At 31.2% G+C, this 26959-nt stretch overlaps 1 protein-coding gene across 3 annotated transcripts in view; it reads left to right on the top strand.

The window, feature by feature from the left end:
• Positions 1-26959, top strand: part of LOC141460114 (uncharacterized) — a 79665-nt gene that overhangs the window by 9018 nt on the left and 43688 nt on the right. Inside the window, exons 1-3 of one of the 3 annotated variants that reach the window (XM_074139812.1) lie at positions 7214-7616; positions 7923-8057; positions 9752-9855. In XM_074139812.1, the coding sequence (XP_073995913.1) occupies position 7616; positions 7923-8057; positions 9752-9855 (240 nt within the window). In that variant the 5' untranslated portion in view covers positions 7214-7615. Of the gene's footprint in view, positions 1-7213; positions 7617-7913; positions 8058-9751; positions 9856-26959 lie in introns of those variants that run through there. The other 2 variants (XM_074139803.1, XM_074139793.1) reach the window with 2 other exon arrangements.

Below are 26959 nucleotides of genomic sequence, written 5' to 3' on the forward strand. Positions count from 1 at the left end.
GCGGCACAGTCAGGCGTTAGAACTGGTATTTTACATCATCAGTTTAATCAACATCTTTCCCTTAATATTATTTATAAAAAATATTATCTTTACTCGCATCGTTAATTGTGCAGTTATTAGGATAAATTTCTTCAAGAATCGAGATCTCCTTGGGGAAAATGGGCAGTTGGGGACAAATGTACCAATTGAAAATTAAAAAAGAGTTGTATATCCTAAGAACCACGTCCTTAAAGTTAAGAGCAATGTGGCAGGTGTTAAAAGATCATTCCATGTTTTCTGCAAATCGAACTTTCAGCAACGCCAATACGATGCGGCTGCTTCTACAGAAAATCGTGCCTATTAATCGTCAAAAAGCAGACATGCTTTGTAGCCAAAAACTTAGAGTCTACCACTTTTAAAATATAATTTTTCTTAGATCGCTTCCTATCCATCAGTGCTCCAAAGTAACATTAGTTTAGTAAGCACATTACCAAGTGAGCTAACCCTTTATTATTTGTTAATTATTAAAGTTCATTTAATTTAGTTTTGTTAAATATTCATAAATTAATTTCCATAACTACTTAAAATAAATATTTTTAAAATAAAGACAGCGATACTGGGATTGATTGAGAAGTATTTGCAATGAGCTAAGAATAGTCAGCCTTTACCCTGTCATACATTTCTGCTTGAATTGTATTGGCACTTATAGTTTTTAGATATTTAAGCAAAGCTTTTATCGCAGTTCCTCACCTGGTAGCGTTTTCTCTAATCGAACTTACTGAAATGATTAGGTATAAACTTAAAAATAAAATCAACCTCTACATTGCATCCCTGTGCTTACATAACACATAAATACGCTTCACTTTACGCAGACCGACTTACTCGTAGTATACTTTCTCACAGAGACTTGAAATCAATTATTTTTACTGTTGTACGTGCCTTAAAAAAATGATTGTTTTTAAATCAAGTCACCAGGCGACTAGAAAATATTCTGGTGTCATCAACTCATCAGATGTCGCATTTTCTAAAAAAAAAAAAAAATAATAATAATAATAAAAGAATTATATAAATTCTATTTTTGAACATTTCAAATTTGTAAAACTTGTGCCCCTTTTACCCCCTTCTTCACAAAATTAAAGGCCGCACCGCACAAATGCAAATGTGGAGCAGAATTTTTCATTTGAAAGGATTCGTCGGCCTGTAAACAATTTAATAGTGGACTTTTTGGACCCAGCTTAGTATTTATTGGGCTTCCGCAATTTTATGTTTGCGGTTTCATCCAACCGTCTAATAAATCATCAAGCGTGGCCCATTGATTCAGAATTTTTATTAGTTGTGTTCTAGTCGAGAATTTCTTAGAGTGTGGAGTGTTATATATATTACCTTTTTAAGAAAACATAATTGAACTTACTATTATTCGAACTATAATGTATTTTTAATAAATTAAATTCACTAGAATGCACTGTTAAAGGTATTTTCGCAATTATTGAAAAGTTTATTTATTATCTATGAACTTTTGTGCAATAATAATGCTAATAATAAACTCGACCTTGTACTTAATAAAAATAAAAATCTAATTAAACTTTTGTTTTCTTTTACCTTTGTGATTTTTCGTCAGCTTCTTTTAATTTAAACCTTCTTGAAATTTGCTACATTAAACTCAAATATAAGGAATTCTCTAGAACAATCGAATCAAAGAATGCGCTACATTCTTCACTTCGTAACTTTTGATACAAGAATCATCTCTAGATTAATACGAATCCTTAAACTACATCAAGTGGACACTCGACTGAACAATTCTTCCTTCTTATTAACAGAGACACTCTATTAGAATAAGAATTGACTTTAGTTCTCCATAGTTGACTCTTTCATTTAAAGGAATTGAATATCCATAAGGGAGCCACTCGGATGCCTTCAATTTCCTTCTCTTCTTGAACATCGTCACTGAAGACGTTTGCGGATTAATTTTAGGCGTGTTTTTAAACCAAATTATTGCATTAACAATACTGATAATATTTAGTTTTCTATGCGGAAGTATTAAACTAACTACCTTGACAATTCGATCAATATAATACTTCACTTCATTCTACCAATAATCAAAGGATTTTGGCAATAATATTGACCGTTAGAATCTGATTATTGACCATGGTCACTTTGCCCTCAAAAAGTTGCGTTTCTACCAAAATTATAACCGGCATCCACCAGTAGGTAAAGTAATGCATTTTTATTTAAGCCGACTTTACGTCCAGCTATCAAATTAGTAGTAAACAGTAGTTTAATATAAATTTCTTTCAATAATCCTTAAATAAAATCCAAGAACTAGTCTTGAAATCGAACTGAGTACTAACAACCCTCTTAGCTTAGCGGGCCTCATCTCTAATCGCTCAGTTACTGTGGTAGCTGCCATTGATTTCTTCCCCATTAATTTGAGTAACGCCTGGTTTGTGAAGACTTCACGCTGTAACTGGATTTACTTGTTCTCCTCAGAGAAGAGTTAGTACTTATTGCAGGGTAAATGTTCGTAACCCTCAAACAGGTGTCTTCTTAAAACGAAAGAAGTGAAGGTTTTTCAATCTGCATTTTTTAACTTAAACAATTGGCATGGGTCAACTCCTTGCTATGAGTGTACACTCTAAAAGCATTAAATTATTATTATTATTAACTTAAACAATTGTCATTAACTTGCATCTCTCTCATATTATTTTGTTTCGTATATATGCTAACATGAATATATATATAATGTTTGGAATAGTACAAATTTGTGAATGTAAATACGTAGTAATAAGTAGGTTAGGAACTCACGGTCATTAAACTTCGGAGGAGGTTTTGTGCAATGTTTAACCAGTATTTTTTTTATTTGTATTAATATAAATTTATCCTGATTGAAATGCTATATTTTCTCCATCGAGACTTCAATAAGCTATTTCAACCATTTTATTTGATTTTATTTCGCAGAAATATCGCAGATCATTCATTTTATTTGGATTTCATAGCGCTATATTTAAGCTTTCTATTAAGTACCATTTCAATACGGTATACCAGGTATCGTAAACTGGAGTTTTAAATCCAGTAGTAAGATTATATGTATATGTATGATAGGTTTTGCCTTTGGTGCCAATGACTAAATGTTGAGAACAGTGAATCATCCAGAATATATTGAAAATTATACTGTGGACAATCAGTTATATACAGATGGAGTGGCTTCGATGATATGTATTTAACATTGCACTAAATACAAAATTTTAACTTTAAAAGGAAAAATTTTTCAAGAAAATACAAACTAATACGTTTCATGGCGTGCTATGCTTGATACAATAAATGGTATTTGCTCGATAAATTTGCTTCTGCTATTCTCAGTTTTCCACTATAATTAACTGGCCAATCAGAGCTGTCTTCCCCCAAGTAGTGCAATAAATTGCATTATTACAAAATTTTATACCGACATACATTTATTGATTGCACAAAACTGAATCAGTGATTGCTTCTTGTTTGCTTATAAGCAATAAACCAGTTCTAGTTTGGTGCCTAAAAAAGACCTTAAGATAGAGAAAGGTGCCATGTACCAGTATTTTTTGTTTGTAAACATTTTTTTCTATTCGTGTAAGTTAAAGTAATTAGATCTTAATTTTCCATTTAATAATGGGCGAATGATGTTTAAAAAAATATGGGAGTTGTACCGTTTAAAACACAATTAAGATTTAGCCTTGCTATTTCGAACATTGAGGCAATATTATAAAGGTGAGATTTTAAGATTCAATATATTTCTTTTTCAATGCATTTTAACTCAAAAAAAAAAAAAAAAAAAAAGAAAAGAAAAGAAAAAAGCATTATGTCTCCCTTTATCAAAATGAGGTCTTTCTTTAAATTCGTAGTCTAATTTCTATACTCAGGCTAAGCATAATTTGTGTGTAAATTTTAATTAATACGAATATCTTTATTTTCTTTCTAAGTAAAACAAAACTGGTTAAAAAATATTGTTTGCAACCCAAACTTATTGCCCCACATTTTGTGGACACCATTGTGTTTGCTGTCTCGTTACGATTTAATCCTGAAAACACAATACTAGAATCTTCATCTAGGCAGTCACTAGGTCTCATACTACGTAATTCTGGAATTCATTAAACTTTTCGTATAATCTTAGCAACAAAATGTATCGCAACTAACTCTATCAGAAAGACTGAACTGATTGTCTTAGGATTACCCAGATATTATAAAAAAAAAACCCTGGATAAGCTCAGAAGAACCTGCTTCCACCTTTTCTTCTATCTTGGCCGCCGTCCTTGCATTATTTGAGAGATTAGTTTAAAGTAATTACCTAATTATAATGACTGGAAGTTATTAAAGGTTTTATTAGAGCTTAAATTGTTTTATAAGCTTATTTTCAAAATGGTTATCTTTAAGAGAAGCGTTAGTTAAACATTGACTGTTTGTTCTTGGATTGTATTCAGCGTGATATTTCATATGTGACTGAATTCACAAATCAAACATTTACTTCTCTTTAATAAGTTAATTTACTTGTTAAACAGAAATCACATTTTAACACAGACTCTTGTCGTTTATAAATACTTTTGAAAAGACACAGTTTGTATAGTTCATTACTTTTTGTTATTTAAATTTGTGCTCTCCTGTCTTCTCCCATTCCGTTTTCATTTCAAATGAAAAATTAATATGTTGGCAACACAAAAAATAAGTAAATTAAAATGAAAAACAATGTAGGCTGATTTAGAAAACTACACATCTGAGAAACTCAATGGAATTAAAGAGTTTTCTATCTTATTCACTCGCATTTGTACCTAGTGATAAAGGCAATTGAACGTTTAAAATACTTAGTTAATTATTAAATGAGTTTATTTAGGAATTTTATAAGTTTAGTATATTTTGTACTTATATCAGCAGATTATTAGTTCTTATTATAAAATTCGGTAATTATAAGGATTGCAGAAAGAGAAAGTCGAGGGAGGAATTTACTCCGGGTTTTTAAACGTTTTATTACTTTTTTTTTATATTCTCTAAAGAGGGCTATTACCAAAACTCTAAAAAGTAGGACAGATATGTTAAATTATAATTCTCTATGTAGCAACAAAACTGGTGGTACATCATAAAATAATTATTAGAGGATTGTATAAGAATTTTAAGATCGTTACCTTAGGGATCTAATTATTCTAAGATGACTGCGATTTACTAAAATAATTTTGGTTAAAATTAGACGGAGATTGAGAAAGAATCATGTTGTTTTTGAAGGAAACATTTTTCATTCAAAAAAAGTCGAATTTGTTTGCAACGTGTAAGAAAATTCAATCTTCGAAAGGTATTGTACACATGTTAGATTTTGAGTTTTAATCAGTTTATCACATTTTGATTATTCTGACTGATTAGTACAATAAAATGGTTTTAAAAATGTCTGCGAGTGTCAGTCTGTCTAACTGTCTCTCTCCATGTAGTCAGCATAACTCAAAATAGAAATTCTGACCGTTTAAATTTTATATTTAGGTTAGGTCTCTCAACCTGGCAATTAGTTTTTAGACTAAGAAAAACCTTTTTTTCTGCAACCATGTAGGGAAGTTCTCATTACTCAATTAAAATCAGCTGTGTAATGCCCAACTTCCCACACTAGTGGGGAAAAATTCCCATTAGTGTCACTTTCCGCACAAGTGAGTGGAAAAACTTTATTGTGCTTCCTTGATATAAGAAGTTTTGTTATTAACATAAATATTTTCTGTAAAACTTTAATAAGCTTATTTAACGTAACTAAATAATTAAAAAACGAATATTAAAAAATAAAATAAAAATTGAAAGGAATATTGAAATAAAAATAATACTTTAATAAATAATTAGATATTTTTAATTATAACAGTTTAAAAGGTTATAGTGTTACCTTATAGAAATTTAAAATGGATTCTAGTGATGCCTGTTTAGAAAACACTCCTCCATCAATAAAAGAAACAGCAGAAAATGTAATAAATAATGTAAATACGTAGGTAATGTAAATAATTGTAATATAACAATAAATGATTATAATAAATAAATTACTTTTTGTAGACTGTAAAAATGAAATTTTTAATTTTATTAGTTAATAAATGGTTGCAGAAAAAATATAATATTTAACTCTAGTGTAAAGTATTTTCCTCACACTCGGCAATTTGCACTTGCACTCGCATCGCTTCGCTCGCTCGTGCGTGCAAACCATGCCTCGCGTGAGGAAAAGTACTACTTTCCACACTTGTTAAATAAGTAACTATTTCCGAATCGATTTCTTATTTGTATTTGCTTTTCTCAAAAACTATTTAAACAATTTATTCACCACTGTTTGACTCAATCAAATTTTCAAGATTTCTTTTAAAATTTGGAACTACCAGTAACATTTAAAAAAAAAAATCGTTTAAGCAAACATGGAAGACTACACTGTTTTTTAATTGGCGCCTCATCGCCTATGTAAGGAATTTAATAATATTGGAATTCAAAAGTAGGAAGTCAAAATGTGTTTATTTTTATTCTTTTAAAATCCTGTGACCTCTAAATTAAACGGTTTTTCAGCTATTATACTATTAAAAAGTATCAAAAGTAAGTAGAAAAGTATTTTTGAGTTTTAGCTTTAGTAGTGCACACGAAGTATGAATACTCAATCTCGCTCATTATGCGTCCAAATCATATATCCGTTTCAAGCTGATGAAACTTAATAACTATCTAATTAATGCTGAAGCAAGAAATGCGGATATTGCAGTCTTTCCGGAAAAGGAAATTTCATAGCCTTAAGGAATGTCAATAGGAACAGAAAGTAAAAAATGAATTCTGATAAACCCGCTGAACTATTTTTCATAAATGTGCTTTTCTTGTTTCACAAAATAAGTACGATAGATTGATAATAGTGAGAAGGCTTAAAAATAATTAACTTTTATGAACATTTTAAAATTTAAAGTTGTTAATTGTAGTTTTTTGTTTTTAATTTTTCTAATAAAAAACTACAGAGATTGTGTAGAGCAAGCAACAGTGAGCGCATTTGTCAAATAACCATAGAGCAAAGAATAACTATAGCCCACAAATAAATTTATTGAACGTGTCTGAAATATGAGACCTCAAGTAAAATTACCCAAATTAACCTTTGTTTTTCGAAAATACGATAAATTTTATGAAACCCAGCCTTACCCTTAATACCTTCTACTTATTGTGAAAGAATTAATTCGAATCGTGAAATTCATTTCACTCCTCGCAGCTTCTATCGATTCTCTAAATGTGATCAATGCTCCACCATTCTTCTCTTATTCGTAAAGTGCCGTTGCAACCTCAGTTACTTGGCGGTGCAGGTTATAATCATTTAGCAAAGCAATCGGTGATATAACTCCTCCTCATGAATTAATGTCAACAATCCGATTTTCTTGCGCTTTTTTTTATGCTGTTTATTTAAATTAAGTAATTCTATAAAATGGGTGGAATTGTGATTGTATTAAGAAAATAACTTTAGAACTGTTCATGCTAAATTTATTTAAAAAAATAAGTATTTGATTTTGTTTTCAAAGCAGTTATCTCTACTGAAGACAGTGACCTAATTTAGTGACTCAGATCTCCCTCAGGCCAAAAAATGAAAGTTGACAAATTGCTATTTTAAACCTCGAATGAGAGAAATTTCGAAAGTATTGAAAGTAAGCGATGAATAAATCGAATCGTCCATTAAGATATAAATAATACAAATGTAAATATTTGTGTATAGAAACATTTAATAAATTTTAACAATGTGATCATTTAATTTATGAAATTTTTAACTAAAAATGAACAAACTATCTTTACTTCACCATCTTTTCCTATTTTCAGGGTTATCAGAGTGTTAATGCATGTGCAATCGCTCTTCTTATATCCTACATGCTTTTTTATATATTTTGTATTTATAGTAGATGTTCTTTCTTTTTCTTTTCTTTTTTTTTTTTTTTTTTTTATTAATGGTTTTGCAGTGCTGGATGTTGGCTGGGTGAAAGGGACTTGCGTCTTTAACTCTGAATTTGGTTTCACACTCGACTGTGGATTCAAGAAAAGCAGCTTATTCAGAGTACGAAACTTGGGCGGAGTAAAAGGATACGTCGGCCTGGGTAAATAATTGCAATACACTTGATTATATATTTGTCCAGAAAGATCTCCCAGTGAGCATACAGGCTGTTTGGTTATTGCGCGCACAAATTCAACGCCTGAAGATGCACATCATTTGCTACAAAAAAGAAGTCCTACTCTATTATTATTTTTTAGTAATATTTTTTTTTATTATTTATGCTCCTAGAAAGAGAAAATCTAAAACAGGAAACTATTAATCATAGAATAGATCCTTGAACTCGAATCCACTGCGCTAATCCATTTCTTTGGGCCTACAAATCATATTCCTAGTAACAAACCTTTACACAAATACCTGATTTAATTATTAACCATAATTTCTGTAAACTTTCCTAAATAAATTAGAAAAATGAATTGCAATAACCACTCTCTGAGTCCAAGTTTCCACCACTCTACATGTTCTAAGATTAACTCTAACATCATACCAAACTTTATAGGAGCGAAAGCCGGCAATCAGTAATAACCCCTTCTTTGTGTCAATGCTTGCACTTCACGCTGTACTAAGACTTTCCATCCATGAGAACCGAAAATTAAGGATTTGGAATAGTCCTATTTAGAGTATACATCGCTCCTTATAGTGCAGGAACTCCCTGGAAGTGCAGGAGCGAGAAACCTGGCTAGGCTAAACACTTCCAGTTCATTCAATGATCTTTAAGTAAAAGCTATGGAACTTTTTATTATTTATGCTCCTAGAAAGAGAAAATCTAAAACAGGAAGCTATTAATCATAGAATAGAACCTTGAACTCGAATCCACTGCGCTAATCCATTTCTTTGGGCCTACAAATCATATTCCTAGTAACAAACCTTTACACAAATACCTGATTTAATTATTAACCATAATTTCTGTAAACTTTCCTAAATAAATTACCTATCACATGTCCTAATTATATTTTTTTTTTAAAAAAAAGATTGTGAGTAAATTCTGTTAATGTACACCAAAAGGCTATTTTAGAATGTTATTACCGTATGGACCTTTTTCTTAATTTCTGAAAATTAGTGGATTAAATCAGTTTGAAAGGTCGAAAAGTGTTCGGAAGGAAACGCAGAAGACTATTTTAAAATTAAAAAAGACGCTTGAGGCAAGTCAAATAGCTTAAACTTCTTGCTAGTTCGGTAAAACCAAACGTTAGTAAAAGAGGATCTTCTAACAGGTCCTAGAAAACTTTTAACGGGATTAGAAACATCTCACAATTTTAAAAACCACCATTTTAACAAAAAATTATTTAATAATTAAGGGTTAGTCGTCGACAGTCCCTCTTATATGATTGGTTTATGGAAAGCACTGTTGATAAATCCAAATGTAATTTATTAAATTAGTTTTTTCAAATGGTTTTTAAATCAGAAGATAATTTTTAAGGTCATATTTTGTAGCAAATTAGATGTATCATCTCTTCTTTATTAATAGCCAACGAACCTGTAATTTCTCAATTGTAAATAAAGTTGGTAAATAAACTTGTTATAATTTTTGTTTTTAATTTAATTTTCACATTTATTTTTAACAAACAAAACATAACATTTTAATTTCAATAATTTCATTTCTAACCAAAAATTACTCAATTCTTTACATTTATTTATTTGGGAGTAATTTCTAATACTTTGTTTCTTATAATTTTTCCTTATTGATAACTTTTTACATGAATTGGTGTATAGAATAGTGATTAATATGAAATGTTTAAGGTTTCAGTGTGGGCGATGAGCTTGGATTTGCTCAAGCACTATCTAATGAAGAAGATCAGAACAAGCGATCAGCATCTGATGTCAACGGTGCATTTGCAGAAGCGGTATGTTAATAATTTATTACACTTTTGCTTTTTACATTTATTTTTCCGTAAATTTATCATGCAAATAATAAATTTTTATGAGCACAAATCACTTTTTGGTTTTGCTTAGAATAAATGGACTATCGTTTTATAATTGAACTATATAGTATCTGTAAACATCAATCACATCCTGCCATAATTCATCTTCTAAGAACAACGTCATTGTATTTTTCAACATCAAACCTGACGTAAATACCTTGGACACAAGGAAAGTGTCGAAGCTACTTTGATATGTCATTGGAAATTGCAGTTCATTTCTCTTAGTAAGAGATTCACTGATATCTAGAGCTGCCATTGCCCCTTCCCAAGAGGAATGCTATATATTCTAGATTGTCCTTCGTACATGTATTTTGTTAAAACAAAGAGTTCAACTTCTCACTTCTTTTTACCATAAATGATTTCAAACGTTACCTGCACACTAATTTACTTTTACTTTACTATTTAAAACAAATGTTTTACAGTTTATTGACATACTAAATGTGACAGAACCACATCACTTAACCTAGTTCACTTAGTCAGCAAGTACAGTGTGTGACGGAAACATAAATGGAAGCAAACTAATAGAAGTCTACACGAAACTAATGAATCCACCTGTGATAGTTTAAAAATTTGAATCCGGACAAAACATAAAAAAATGGCTACGACTGATGAAATCAAAGATATTATCCAGTACTGCTATGATAGTTTCACCCTACCAAATTTTTAACGTTAAGCTTTGTTACGTCCTCATGCCTCTACCAATGTTAAATTTGCCACAGGCAAGATCAGAAATCTTTAAAAAACATTTTAGGAAGTTTTGTAGTTAGGAAGAATATGTTACCTTTGAAGAACATAAAGATCATCGGTGAGATGTAAAAGATTACTTGGTAACTTTTTTTTCACTTCGCAAAAACTACGCCATTGAAATCAATATTCTGTCGGTTATATTCAATATATGCTGTTAAAGTAACTACTCTAAGTACCAATATTAAAGTCTAATCATTCATTTGAAACGTTTTCAGAGAAAGCTTTCAGCAGATGCTAGCCGAAAGTGCCCTTAAACTCTACCTAAAGCGTGTTTTAGAAGACTTTTATTGTCTGATGGAATTATATTACATCGTTCTGAATAACTTTTGAAACTTATGCTCATCAAAGAAACGTTTTTAAATCATAATTCCAAATTATTAGCTTGCTGTATTATTGGCTTCTACAAGAATGTTTTACTCCTCTTAATTCTTTTTAAAACTTTTAACTGATTTTCCTTTGAATGTATATTTGTTTAATTTTAGGCTTACTTTGTGTCCCGTTTTAAGTACGGACCTAGGGTCACGGCCATTGCACCACTTTGTCTTGGTAAATTAATTATGTAAAATTAAAGATTCATTTTTAGTCTGCCAGGTACATATTCACACATTAAAAAGTCATTCTGTTCAATGAGTAACTTATGGTCTGAAGATGGGAGTAGATTGGCTGAACCAAAAGAAAAAGGTGGTGTACACCTTCTTTTAGATAAATTTTGAAGCACGTCCTGCGGCAGCTTAGGTTTTACCATCATCGGTCTGTTATTTTACTGAGTCTTAGATGCTTTACAGCCCACTGTAATAAGTTTTAGCGTAGATCCTTTTAAATATTGTGAATAATGTTCAAAAACTCAATGATCTATATTATTCCATCACTAGAAGTTTTCATCTAACAAAATTATTACAAATGAAAAGTCATTTAATTTTCTCTTATTAATTAATTTTTCTCTCTCATTCTTCAATGACTTTAAGAATAATTTTATGTTATGAATAATAAACTAATAACTAGTTAACATAATAAAATATTAAATAATTTTATTAATCTTAAAATTATATTAGTCTTATTTTTAATTTTCCCAATTTTTTGCTTCATTTCATTTGTATTTATACAAAATTCAGATTAATTTTATAATCTGTGTATCACAACTTAATTAATCTCTATTTCATGTTTTGCAAGGTTATTCCTTTGCTAAAAGAATTGCATTATTGAAAGCAAATAACTGTAAGAGATTATTATTATTATTATTTTATTCATTCATTCATTCATTCAATATGCGTGTTGCGTTGTCCTCCATAAAGCCCTTTATTGTGGGTACATCCAACTCTTTGCGCATTTGTTCATTTCGTATGATCCACAGTGCTTCCAAGGTTGAAGCGCAACACTTCAACTTGTTCATTGGAATGTTACTAGCGCCCTTGTTATAGAACTGAATACAAGAGTCAAGAGGAAAAAGGTTTCAGAGGTTTTCGTCGGCCACATAATGAATAATTAGTGGATGGAGCAGGCCTTTAGCTGAATTTCAGTGAAATGTATTGGGTCCAGGATAGCTTTGTAACCTGATTAACAATTACTAAAAATTGTCGCCACAAAAGCGTTGCTTTTTGGTAACTATAACTATTTGGCCTTTCAATTATAGGCATATAGCGTAGGAGGCGTTACTTTCTGTTTTAAACAAACTCTTAAAATCGTCCCGGTTTGAGATATTATTGTAAGTATATTAATATATTATCGTACGTTGATAATCGAATTACATAATATGTATTACTTAAAAGAATTAATTTTGTTTTGCCCACGACTCTAGAGAAACTATTTTGTACATATTTTATGCAATAAATGATAATGTAGGTGGTCAGTTTTTTTATTCTTCATTTATTATTATCTGCGCCTTCAGATTTTCTTAACTATGTTTCCATAACTATTTTTCTTTTCGGCAGTCTTTTTTTTAATTTTATTTTTTTCTGTGAGTCTTCCGTATAGTGTATACAAATATATAAACGTGTAAGAACTATGTAGTGTAGGTGTTTAAGTGAGATAAGTATGTAGGCTTAAAGTCTGGGCGTCGCCAGCTTCTAAGGGGCGCAACTACAACTTTTACAGATCTTACTGGCAATAAAGCAGAAAGAATAAAGAAGTACAATTTCTATTATTAAGAAAATAATTATTTAAAAAAGTTCTTAAGTGTATCAATAATTTTCAAGCATTTTCTCAATGGAATAATCGTAATTTTCACTCACAGTCACAATTCTTCTTTGTCCACACATACTCATATTGCCAGTTTGCTTAACCAGTCCTCTTGCTTAATGTTTCGAATTAGTTTAGATCTTTCGCAGACTGCTGAAAAAACGCCCTACTTTACTGTTTGCAAAAGAGGTTCATCACTTACAAGTAGTTAAGTTACTTGGTTGAAATTGTCGACTATATTTATAAAAATATAGAATGCGGCATCAATAAAATTTATATTAAAATAAACACTCTTACACTACACATATAACTAATTTATTATATTAATTATTTAACAATAAGAAGTTATTAAACCATGTAATTTAGGATTCATTCAAGGTGGATTAATAATTTCAAAATCAGTTAACAAAATACAATCATCAGTTCCTGGTTGCGAAATCACCTTACTATTTCAACTTTCATATCGCATTATAGTTGAATAATTACCGTCAATGTATTATTGAAATCATTATGCATAACTGTTTAGTTTATTTACGAGTACCTTTAATAGGATTTAATTTTTATAATGAACATTTTGTGTCGCTGTTATCCATTAAGTTTATATGTACATTATTATAATATATACACATTGCGAAATTTCTGATGACATACTAAATTTACAGATCTTTTACCGATAGTTTATTGATGTTGTTGCAATGTTGTAACAATAGTTTTTTTTTGTTTAACTTCTTACCTTAAGTTGGCCATGTATTAAAATTATTTGTCCTACGTATTAAAAGTATATTTATTTTTTACTCTACATTATTTTACCATAGTTCTTCAATTCATTTATCTATACACTACTTACTGTAGCATGCACTAAGCATTAATACTTTAAATCCACCTAGAATTAAACTTATTTCCGTTAACTTGAAATCAACAACTACAAAACAATTTTTTTTACTCTTACATTGCTATTTCAGAACCAGAGGAACGTAACGCTTTGAAATATCATTGAATCGGAGTTACATTGCTATATGGTCCTGCCACAAAGATGTTGTACATGAAAGGTTCTACCGTGACACTAAAAATTTGTTTTAATAAGTCAGCAATTTGTCAAGTTTAGAGCATTTTCATGGGTAAATTACTTCTATAATACTATTATTGATATACTCTTATCATTATAGCTTTTATCTCGCATCACAATGAATAGAATTCTTTATTCTGTATTCTTATGTAAGGAGACCTAATTACAATTATTTCTTATTTAATAGGAACTTGTTATTGGTAGTCTGAAAGAATTTCGAAAAAAGTCAAAACTAATATATTTTAACAAAGAAATTTAATGTTACTAAATTACTATTCTGGTCAGTGAGTAATTATTATTCTGCTAGTACCGATTACTTAGTATAGACAACAAATCTAGTTGTTTTACCTGACTAAGTTCTAATTTAATTGAAAACCAACTTTCACAAAATAATTAAAAATATATAATTTTGTACTTACTAATGAGTCTGGGTTTCACTAATTTTAAATCAAATTTATCAATGAATTTCCGTATTATTCTTTAAAAAATGGATGCTCTCATATTTGCTTAGGAGGTTATTTCATAACAGTTTAGTTGAAATTGCTTTTTTTCATGACCACTCGGTTAATTATATTCTAAATGGTATGATGGATTGCATTTATGAAATTGGGGAAGTTTTGTTACAAAGGAATTTTTAATTGTACTTTTAGAACCATAAAAAAAAAAAAATTGCGTTCGAGAAGATGGTGTTCTAAGGTTCATTTTTATTTCTGTTTTCCTTATTTTAAAGTAATTTTTTTTTAAATATTATTTTAAAAAATGAGGTCGTGTAAGTCTTTCTTTCAATTTTTTTTTCCCTTTATTTAGGTCACATCAGTATATCCCTTTATTTAGGTCACATCAGTATATCCCTTTATTTAGGTCACATCAGTATATCCCTTTATTTAGGTCACATCAGTATATCAATTCTTTGGCTTCCGCAGCATTCTCGTACCACTACCAGTCTCCAAAATAGTTTCTTTACTAGCAACTCAATGCGACCTGACAAAATGAGTCGTAGAGATTCGTAGGATGAGAAAATCTAAAGTCAGTAAGGTGGACTCGAAACCTAAACAGCTTGGTTTGCAGCCTGGCCTGCAGCAAGAACCTTTGTACTAAATTTTCATTTCCCATTTTGATTATTTAAGGTCTTTCAGTCAGATCCCTTCCTTATCTAATTGTTTAAGAATCCTTTTGCCAATAATGCTGCTTGACTGTTGTTCACATCATAGTATGTTAATAAATTAAGATTCAAAAATTCCTTATAAAAGTTGCATAGCCGAACCTGCATTATTCTCAATTCAAAGTAAATTCTGGTATTTCTGTTAATTACTATTAAACATTAGTCTTAAATTGTGGTATTTTTGTTAATTTAAGTTTAGGCGCAGATTACTAAACGTCATTTTACTTCTTACTTCAAAATATTATCTTGCATTTTTGTTGAGCGTTTAAAAACATCCAGTCCAAGTAGACCCGTCAAAGTAAGTTATCTTTTTTTCTTAACTACTTGGAAGTTCCTCAAGATCAGATCACTCCTACTAATTCAATAACGTTCTATCATCATGAATTTAATCGTTTAATCACTATATTGCCTATGATGTAAAACAAAAAAAAAATCAACTAGACAAAGGCAGGAAGAGGCGTGCCTATTGCGATAGCTGAGAGCTCGAAACAATCCACATGTTCCTCTGCTAATGTTAAGCTCTGTATGTTTGAACGTGCCTGACTAACTAGGGCACTTGTTCATTGCTAGTCACGCTTTGCAGGTTAGTGGAACGGTGTTTTTTTTAATGTAAAATTTCTACTAAAATTCAAACAGAATTGACATATAATTTATTTATTTTATTTTGTTCTAATATGTATGATTATTAGATGGTTTTCATTTTGCATGTTAGAGAGCTTTTACATCCTTGTAGTGAAAGTTTAATGTTGGCAAAATAATCCCCGACAAAATAAACATAGTAAAAATAAAAAAAAAATCGTGTTTCTTTCGCCGGCTTGAGAGTGGAGGAGAGGCGACTGAAGAAAACAAGACGACCAAATAATTAGATTCTTTAGTAGACGTGAGAAAGGCAAGCAGCACTGATGGTTTTAAAATAAAAGGTCCTTAATTCTAATTATATCTCTAGATATAGCTTTCAACTTTAATAATTCATTTTACTTACATCGATATTTCATTTTTATTAAAAACTTTGAATTAGGTAGGTTTCGCTCTACAATTCAATTAATAAAACAAGTACGGCACTGCGTCTTATACATTATTAATTTTAATCCTTAATACATTATTAAGGACTAATTGCTGCCACAATTCCGTGTTAGAAGAATATTCAACAAAGGAAGTGATTCAACTACTTAAGTGAATCGATTTTTCATTTTCAGAAAGTATTTAAAAGAAGGCTCTTAAGGTCTTTTAACTTCCATGCACCTCATAAACGTAGAAATTTGAAAAGGAAGAAAGAATATGGCCAATTTCAGTCATTATTTTTGATTTTTGCCAAGCTTTCATCCTAGAGACGAGGTCATCTTCTGGGCTCATGCTTAATAAACCTATCTCTGTAGAGGATAGCAAACTCAACCCGCCTACAATGTTTATATCTTCAACTATATCTACAATGTTTTTATTTTAAATAGCTCTGCGCACCTAACCTCATTTTCCATCTGCAATTTTTTCTGAATTATTATTATTTTAATTTTTTTTAGATAATAATCATTAAAAATTAGGTTTATCTGTAAGATATTCTCTATTTCTTTTTACTTAAAAAGCTTTCGTGCAGCATGCCATTTATGGAGAGATTCTAACTTCTGTACTAAATTAATATTTATTAAAATATGTTGCAAAATATTCCAAATATAAAGAAGAATGTGTTGGTTTATAATGGATTTTCTGATGGAGCACCTTAAAAATGCTACAAAACTACATGTGTGATAACCTGAAACGGAAATTATTCGAAAAATTCGAATAAAAAATAAGCTTTTATCAGTAAACTTGCAATCAAATTTGTACTCTTTTGGGCTAAGGCTACCGAGCAACGAATTATGAACTTGATTTTTAATAATTGATTCGTCAAAAATACTAATAAAAAATATTATTTTTTCTATAATACGTGGCAGAGTAATGCCCATTCACTATTGTTTGCAACTTTCACCATATAAAACTTATTTTAAGAAGAAAATCAAGTTGAAAAGTGTATTAATGTGTGAATAAAATAAGTTCTTATTCACTTATACAATTGTGAATACATTCTACATGAATATATTTTCATTAAAAGTTTAATTTTTATTATTAAAAAATACAAATCTGTACAGTAACTGCTATTGTTTGCGAATTACGTGAATTACACGAGAAGAGAACTCATCACTGACGACATTGCTGATATTGTAGTAATAACCAAGGTTATCACTGGGTCACTTCCTTTCGAGAACTAATGCAACTAATGTTATCAGTAAAACTTAAGATCTACCAGACCGTGATGTCACTGTACAATGAAGTCTCTCTCTCTGTATCCAGCGCAAACTCATAAGGGATTTTCCACTAATATTCTGCATTTTTGATGGAAGGTTTGGCTTGAGCAGTGTTTTACAAATTTTTTAAGCCGAAGTGAAAGCCAGGACAAGAGTCGAAAAGAAAACTCAGAGACTCCATCAAACATAAGGATGTATTGTTCCCTTAAAAGTACTGTATCAGCGTTAAAAGAAAACTGAACAATGAAGATAATGATTGACTTGGATAGAGTGGACCATGTATCTCCGGTGAGAAAATTGATAAACTGTCAAGTCTGAACGCCACCCGCCGAGCTAGTCACCTAACAACTGTCTTTTACCGAATTAAGCCCAAAAAGGATGATCTCAAAAAAGAGATAAGTCGGTGCAAAGTCATTGTTAACAAAACTTTCATCAGATGGACAATAAATTTTTGACTACACGATGACCTGCAACAACAATTAGATAGTATAGCGTATAAGGTTGTCCCCTATTAAACAGAGGCCCTGCGAAAGCGCGGAACATCTCTTAGAAGTTGTTCAAGAAGCTGACACAATCTTAACTGAAAGGCAAAGGAGTTCTAGGTAATGTAGAGCGATCAGGACGGAAATGATGGCAAAACTGCCTCCTTCTGGCGTTAGATATAAAACGAAAACAAACGAAACATTTAATTTGCATTCTACATCAATAAATACGGAACCATTCTGTTTAGGATTGATGTAAATACGATGAATTGATGTAACGAGCAATTTAAACTAGGCTGGTTGGTAAATTCTTAAGATAATTTCTAATAGTAATTTTATTGTTTATGTACATTCACACTGCTTGGAGGGATGGCGAAGTTGTGCTATTTGCAGAAAAGAAAAGTAGTCAAGCCATAGTTTATTTATTTCAGGCAACCTTGTAGATCGTTTCTTATCGAAGTATTGCAAAGCTTGATTACTACAATTGATGAATACAACAGATAACATAAAGCATACAAATAACTGAACATAATAACTACATGAATTACAACATTTAGCCAGGAAGTTGTTGGCTAAGGTACAACAAACTTTTACAGAACTACTCAATTTAGCATTATGTTTTATTATTTAATAGTTGTTCTATAACATTGAATCAATGAACTAATCGAACTAGCGATTGAGATAACCTTTTCGCTTGAGTTTTGATAGTAAAGCCGGTAGATATAAACTAACTTATTTCCTAACTAATCGGAAATTAAATATGATAATTCTTAATTATTAGTTTAATTATTAATTTAGATGATTCTGGCCTATTTGATACCTTTTTTTTCCACCTAAATCAAATGGCATCATTTCAAATAATCTTTGTGTGATCCAAACAAATCACACCAAGTAGACTTTTACAATCGCTTATGTTATAAATCGCGAAAAACCTTAAAAAGTCATAATGTAATCGCATTTGGTGTCTTAAATAAAACATTGGAGAGTAAATGGTCATGATGGTTGAAGTGAAATCTTACTACCTACTCGCGTGGGGACTATGTAAATTTGGAAGAGTATATTAATTAGAGAGAATTTTCTATTGCTGAGAATTGTACCTTTTCTTTTAGCAAATGCTATGCACAGTTACTGGCATTGTAAATATTGTAAAATTCGTTGTAAAATAATATTTTATCGAAAAGTGAAGACACAGTTGGATGAACTGAGGCTGTAATTATTGCGACAATTTCTGTGATAGAAATTCTTATCAATCTATTCCAATCATTTCCTAAAACCATCGTAGGTAAATAATAGAATAGATCTAAAAACAATTCTCTTCCAAGGAGTCTGTACGCCTACTGTTCGATGGTAATCAGTTTTGTCTTTATCGAGAAAACACCTAAAATCGTCAGCGCACTAAAAAAAGGCTCGAGAGCTCCTTAAATTAAAAATTACAGAAATAAAATCTGAACAAAAATTTCTACGAACATGTGTACTAATTGATTGACGTCGATAGTTTGATTGATAATCTGTTCTGACGTTATCATGGATATGAAATTTTGTGATGTAGCGTTTTACAAAATAATTTTAAAATGAGGTTACAATAAAAAGATAAAATAGTTCTTATCGGTCAATTTGCAAGAATTTATTACTGACCCCGCGAAGCAATCTTAATCTGAATGATCAAAATAATTTGTCTATAATTAGTTAATGAAGTAATTTCTAGATTTTAACGTTTTCTAATGCATCTAACAACTGAACTGCTCACAAATTGCGATGCACTCAGCACGTTTACTAATAATTATTGTTTAGAAAGAATGAGGCAAAGCAATTTAAAAGCGATTTGTACTTACAAAATGAAATTATCTTTAAAAGAATTATCGCTTTAAACCTTTTCATGTTATGAATTAAGAATAGGCTTAGACGTTTGACGTAATTAGCCGCTTAATTGAAACTGCATTAAAGTCTTTTTGAAAATGTTATAACTTATTCTAATGAAATTAAAAATATGTCAGAGAGGAATGAAAATGAATCTGCATTCTAATTGATAGCTAATCATTAGCATTAAAAAAACAGAAATAATATAGTTTATTCTGGTCAGTATTCATGGATATTTCGCTAGACTTTCGCCCCTCAGGCTAAAGGTAATTAGGCCTCCTAATTACATATAATACAGATATTGTTTGCTGTAATTACTAATTAATAAGCTACTCTTTTAATCATAATTGGCATAAAATAGTTCGATACATCTGCTGAAGCAAACATTTTCCTTCAGACGGGTTAAGATGGCTCAATGATAAAATAAATGTTAATTTATCTGGAGAATATTTCCCATAAATAATATAAATTACTTCTAGTGTACCTGATTTCTTAGATATTTCTTTCGTAGAGAGAAACAAGGAATCGCAAGTAGCTGTTTGGGTTGGAAGGGTTTCACTGGCCTGATCTACATAATTTATCCATTATTCAGATAAAAAAAAAATATTCTAAATGCTTTGATAAGTCGCCACTGAAATAATAATAATTTGATATAAGGGACACCGAAATAATCATCAATTTAAAGAGGGTCGTGGACGGAATGACGTTAAGAACTGTTATAATCAGTAGCTAGCTCCGTCCAAAACTATTTTTTACTCTGGATGACTTTTGGAAGACAAAATACTGGTAATTATAAGCTATGTTTTCCTACTTCCATTCTGTCGTACCTTAGCGTAGGGTGGGGACTTCATAAAATGTGAAACAATTTTTTTTTTTTATAGTTTAAATGTTATTCTGTTGTGCGTACAATTTGAGGGAGATTAATGTGCTCGAATCAGTTTGGTTTATGAAGTCTGAGTTTGATTTATAAAGTCTATTTAAAGTTTTAAAATAAGTTTTGGCCTTTTATAAAAATAGTAAAAGAAGCTCAGGTCAACCATGCTCACTCGACCTTGGATAATACTATTTAGAAAGCAGTGACGATCAGTTTTATCTAGAAAGCGAAGTAAGTGGAACGATAATAAATAACGGCCCACGAAGGATGGGAGCCGGCAGAAAGAAATGACCTCTCTCAGGTATATTCATATCTCTTTCTTCCAATGCACTCCAAGGATATTTATGAAGAAGACTACTCTAAATTGAAAAGTACAAGGGTTGTAGATAAGGTACCTTAAACCAAAGAAACTACACGGACTCTCCTGGAAAGTTCCTGGAAGGCGGAAGTAGATTACATACTACGAGGTTTGGACAGAAAGCTTGCGCCACCGGAAACAATCAGATCTCCTACGAATTAGAGGACCCTTCCCAGTCCTACCTGTTATGAATGCGAAGGCGTGGATTTTTCTTCTCAAAAGAGCCCAAACATTGTGCCTGTTTTTCATGCAGGCACAAAACGTGCAGTACTGTTTTATCTTCTTATGACAGAAACTTTGTACCGGCTGTGATCTACCAGGTTCATACCGTTGCATGTGTTTGACCTATCTAGATAAGGATGTCTTCCAATAAGCCTCTTTTCTTCATTAAAGGTTGGATTCAATAACCTGGAGCTCGTGGGTAAACTATGTAAGGAAGAGAAGGAGATGGCCTTCCTATTTGTGGACCTAGCAATTGCTAGGTTGTGTGATGTGAGATTTTCGGCATGCAGAGACCAGAAAGAAATCAAGCGCCAAAAATGGTTTGTGCAATTCTAAACCTCGAAAAGAGGAGAGGCTTCAGGAGTATGGTACAATAAGTCTCCCTTAGCTTCTGGCCTTCGGGATAAAGAAGGCGTACCAATCTCTTTCCCGTAAATGACAGAAAGAAATGTTCATGATTACTAAATGTTTCAAATAATCAAACAATGTTGAACATAATGAGAAATCTCGAAAAAATCTTTTTCTTACGTAGCATTTTAACAAGGCAATACTAAAATGATGTAACTGACATAATTATTTTTATAACAGATATAATATGGCTGCTCCAGAAGGAAGAGATAAAAAATCAATTTCAAAAACGTTGAACTTTTTAACCTTGACTTTTCACTTTGATTTCAATCTGTGAAATAATATTGATACAGCCTATCAATTTCTTTTTTCTTTTCTTCTATCTTTATTGTTGTAATGAATCATTTATCTCCAAATATTGCGCAATAAAGAAATACGTAAAATACTAGAATATTTGTCATTCCAAAAGTTTTAGAAATTTTAAATAATTTTACAATTAAGGTATTAAAGATTTTTATAGCACATTTTTGGTTCAATTTTTTGTGATCATCAGCTCGTTTGAAGTGCGTTTAAAATGCTCATTTTACTTTCTCTTAAACGACAATTGCATTATTATTTCATTGTTGACAGATTTTGGCAGTTAATTACAAATTCTGTTATCTCTCATTTGACCCATTTCTATCAACTTTTTTGGAAATAAATTATAGGTTTGTTTTAAAATAGCATCATTGTTTGACAGCTGAAAATTAATTCCATTTTTTCTACATCCGCACCATTAACCAAAAAGGGGAAAGCTTCTAATTCTAATAGCAATTAAATGGTGGCAATGAACTAACAGGTGTTTGACATCCTTTCTGATATCATAGCTTGTATAAGTTCTGCCGATCATGACGTTTTGAAATGGGTCTAAGAGCCTCCCTTTTTCAGACGAATGGGCGTGAACATATTATCTCTTATGCTAGAACTGAGAACTCTGCTGAGACTGGGAAGCCACTGGGGCCTTTTCAGAAAATGTTCGTTGTTCAACATGTTAGAAAGGAGAAACGGTGGCACAATTGGTAATAATTGGTACCTTCAGCAACTTATTTAAAAATTCATAGTTACCCATCTCTAGTAAGTTACAAGCATTGTGATCACCGCAGCAATTACTTATACCGCTGCGCAGTTTTGGGGTTTTCTAAGTTTAAAAGTATTAGAAAAAAACTGTACTTTACTTTGTTAATTGAGATGAATCAGTTCAATTTCCACCGAGGAAATGGATCCTCACCTAAATGCCCAACAAATCATGACAATCCGTGAGCAGGATTGTGATCTAAGATCACATCTATTACAGAGTGATTTTGGCCCGAAATGTTAGAGATTTTATCCCACCCACTTTCGAAATAGTTGCATTTATTGGCTAAATAAGGGTCAACAGTTATACTCAGCAGACTTGATGGGCAGTCATTTGTGCAGAAGAATCTTGGATTCTTAATACTGTAGTAACAGAGTTTTTGGAACTGTTTTCTCGATTATACAAGGTCCCTTACATTGGTCACAAAACTTGTTACTGTTTACGGAAAACCTGAGAATAAGTTTGCTACCAAATAGCCACTTCCTAAATGCCATCTTGATTATTTAATACATAATAGGTTGGACTGAAGTGCACAACCAATAGGAGATGCTGGTCTTTATCTCCTTTATTGACTTGAAATATTCAATAAGATTCCGAAATGGGCTATCCATACAGACCCCACACCGAGATTTCGTACATTAAAATGCTCTTCTCTCTAAAATTATAAATTAAAGACTAAATCGCACAAGATTTGCTTTACCAAGCACTAGACAACTTGTCCAGAATCTAGTAAGGCCATATTTAAGTTAATCTTAAGGAAACCAAGAAGAACTTGCTTAGGGTATCCCAAGATATTCGTTTATGATTATCGAAACTAAATGTTCTTGGTCTTCATAGATTCTAGACTTACTTTTAGCAGAGAATATAGTCTGCTATAAATTTCAAATACTGGGTTTTTATCTTTAGAACTCCATCAATTTCTAGAAACCCAGCAAGATTCAATTCTGAGACTTATATCGCATTGTTACCGGATTGCCAAAAAAAAGATGATATTTTCTTGCCCACATTAAATAAATTGGTTGAGTAAATACTATGTTCATAAAGAATGTAATTTCCATATTATTATTATAATTTCCGAGATAGAAATCTCTGTTTATTGTGAATAAAATACTTTCTTGCTCAAACTCTCTATACAGTACTATTTATTTCTAATTTATGCATAACTTTATCTACATATTACATTTTTAATGTATGCATAATTTAGTAATTAATTGTGAAATCATTAATTTAGATATCGCCTATAAATGGGTTACTGCGTGTGGTAAAGTAACAAATAAAGAGAGAAAATATGGTGATTAATACATTCTACCTCCTGACCTTCGATCAGAATTTAGTTTCCGCCAACCTCTAATGCAAACTTATAAAACTTTTGATTTTACGTTTTATTTTTAATATTTCAGAGAAGAGTCTTTAAAGCAAGAATTTTAAAAGAAGGATTCAAGATTGGTGAGGAATCAGTCAAATAAAAAAACAACTCGTCTTTTTGCCAACGTTTCGACATATATACGTATTGTCCTCTTCAGGGTGTGGCTATGCGGGCTGGTTGAGTTTTGTAACTGAAGTGCACAAACAAGGAAGGTTATAACTCAACCAGCCCACATAGCTACACCCTGAAGAGTACAATATATTTGTCGAAACGTTGGCAAAAAGACGAGTAGTTTTTTATTTGACCGATTCCTCGCCAATCTTGAGTCCTTATTTTAATAATTTACGGTCACAAAGCCTATATATTCATAGCAAGAATTTTATTCATAACATCCATAAGACTTAACAAAAACAGTCATCGTCTGCTTAGCGCAGTCTTTTTCATTGTACTGCCATCTTCTGTGTTTTCTTGTTCCTAATATCACGTGAGTAGTGAGCTGTAAGAAGCTCTAAGGAAGAGAAAATCTTAGGAATGCAGCTGTATTCTTACCTGGGTTTTTCCGCGAGTGAATCCCGTGAACTTAGCTTAACGCTTCCCATCATCTTATTCGGCGTTAAAAGAAATGATATTAAGGTTCTTGCAACGGATAAAATGTTACAGTTTTGGCTAGAAAATGAAAATGTTGTAGGACTGGACGATTTTCCTTTCTAAACGCTTTCAGGGACAAAAATAGCTTTTGAAAGTTTCCATATATTATAACTTACATCTGTACGAAGATGTACAAATAGACGAGAAGTTTATCTTGCCAACAGTGGTTACTGCATTATGTAGTATTACTTAGCTTTGGTAGTTGAGTTCAGATTTGTAAGTGGGAGTTTCGGGAAAGGGCTTTCCAATGCGAAAACTTTATCCTTCCTCTCCTTAGACTCGCATGTCAAGTTTCCAGGCAAGGAAGAGATAAAAAAAGAGATTTTTCATCCTTTTCAAGAAAGAAACTTTTTATTTAATTATTTTTACAGCTTTGGTAGAATCTTGATATAGTAGATAATTATTTACCGACAAATCCACAAAAAAACTAGGTCGTGACAAAAAAATGAACATTTTTCTCTCATTTAATGGTTGTACATTGATGAGGTGGAGAGGGACATTTCAACATTCACTTATGAAGTAAATCAGAAGCAAACATTTAAAAAAAAAAGTGAAATTGTTTAACTTAGAGAAACCAATGACTCAAGTCAAGTTAGTCAATACTTTTGTTCCTAAAAAATTGAATAATCATAAAAAAAGAATGACTAGAATATTGAGGAGGAGACAAAGTTACGTAGTTTAAGAATATTGCAGTACTGAATCCTGGTAGTTTCTTGAATGAATATTTAAATTTTTACAAAAAGTAACTCTACAGTTTAATACGCAACTCTTGAGCTCATAAAAATTTTAATGCATCTAAAAAAAGAAGTAAAATGCAAATAACTAATTTATTTATTTAAACGCGGAAATAATTTCTTTATGTCAACACCATTTGTTATTTAGTAAGAGTGTTACTTGGAATATCTGGTGAATATTTACAAATTTAAAATTTAGAAAACTCAGAAAACCTTTCGGTAAAAAATTATAGCGTTTTTAAAAAATGAAATTGTTCCAGTTATGTATTTCAAAGGCACTTAATGTTAAACAGACTGTTATTTTCCTAATTTTCATAACATTTCTTATAAACTGACCCAATTCTCTTTTGCGAATTATGGAAAGGAGAAACCATATATCCAGAACCAATCTGAGATATCGCTCTAAAGTAAACAAAAAAAGGCTTTATTTTCTTAAAAGCCTGAGTTCATACTTTTAGTCCAGGAAGCTTCTTTTTTGACTGTGCCTCTTCTCCTTAAGAACTGCTAAATCTTGTGACCAACTCCTGCTGAAGGTAATATTTTGTTTCTGTATTAATTAATGCCAATGATTTTTGAACAATTATACGCTGCAAGGGATGAAAGCTAAGAGTTTCTGCTTTGATATACAATCACAATAAAGGAAATGAAACAATTCTTAAGATTCTTAAAAATAGGTTATTCATAATGAATACGATTCTACTATTTTACATTTATTTATTACAGTAATATAATTTTTCCCCGGGATACAACCGTATCTCTAAATTTGAGATGCACCCCGCACGTATTTTAAGATATGTTGCACTCCCCTTACTGGGGCCAGATAAATCCCAAAATGGCTATCTCCTTTCAGGTGATTTTCTGGTGTCTGGTTCCTTCATTGATATCATCGAGGACTATATGGATCCTATTCAATCATGCTGAACAGAATTAGGTTTAATAACTTGCCCATCAGGAATCATCTTCTATTAATGTTTAAATTTAAAATTAGCCTATACTAATTCACGAAACAATCTCTACAATCCATGAAATCCATATCAAAGTTGTTACTATAATAATAAGCTCAGTTTACTGTTTTTCCGGTGAAATAGTACTTACTTTACCGCCGGAAGTAGATTCCTTAGTAATGGTGCAATTTCCAACGGAGCTGTTAATATTGCTAATTGAAGGGCAACATGTTCTTTTATCCTATGTACTTTACATACCTTGCAGTTGTTATGAAATAATTAATCGTTATTACCATTTTCTTGTTTATAATTGTGCGTCGTGCAGCATGCATACAAAAAAATATCTTCACCATCTCTCCTTGTGGATTAGTGAATGTATTAGCGTTATTTAATTTTCTTCTTCATAAGCGTAACGCTTGTGTGTATAAATAAAATAAGATACCTATTTTAATTTCGTAATATTAGTTTAAGATCTTTGGCGTAATTGTTGCTATTAAGATAAAATCACTGGGCCTACATTAAGCCTTGAAGATCTCCGATTATAAGAACTATGTTTCAAATGATATTCTCAGCCATAATTTGCGGTTTAAACTTAAACTCCGGACGCTAAAAAAAAAGTAAAGAAAAATCGCATCAATGATCTATGATGA

Source organism: Rhodnius prolixus, unplaced genomic scaffold (assembly GCF_049639745.1).
Source record: "Rhodnius prolixus isolate KJV_2025 unplaced genomic scaffold, Rpr scaffold_1, whole genome shotgun sequence".
In the NCBI taxonomy this organism is placed as follows: domain Eukaryota; kingdom Metazoa; phylum Arthropoda; class Insecta; order Hemiptera; family Reduviidae; genus Rhodnius; species Rhodnius prolixus.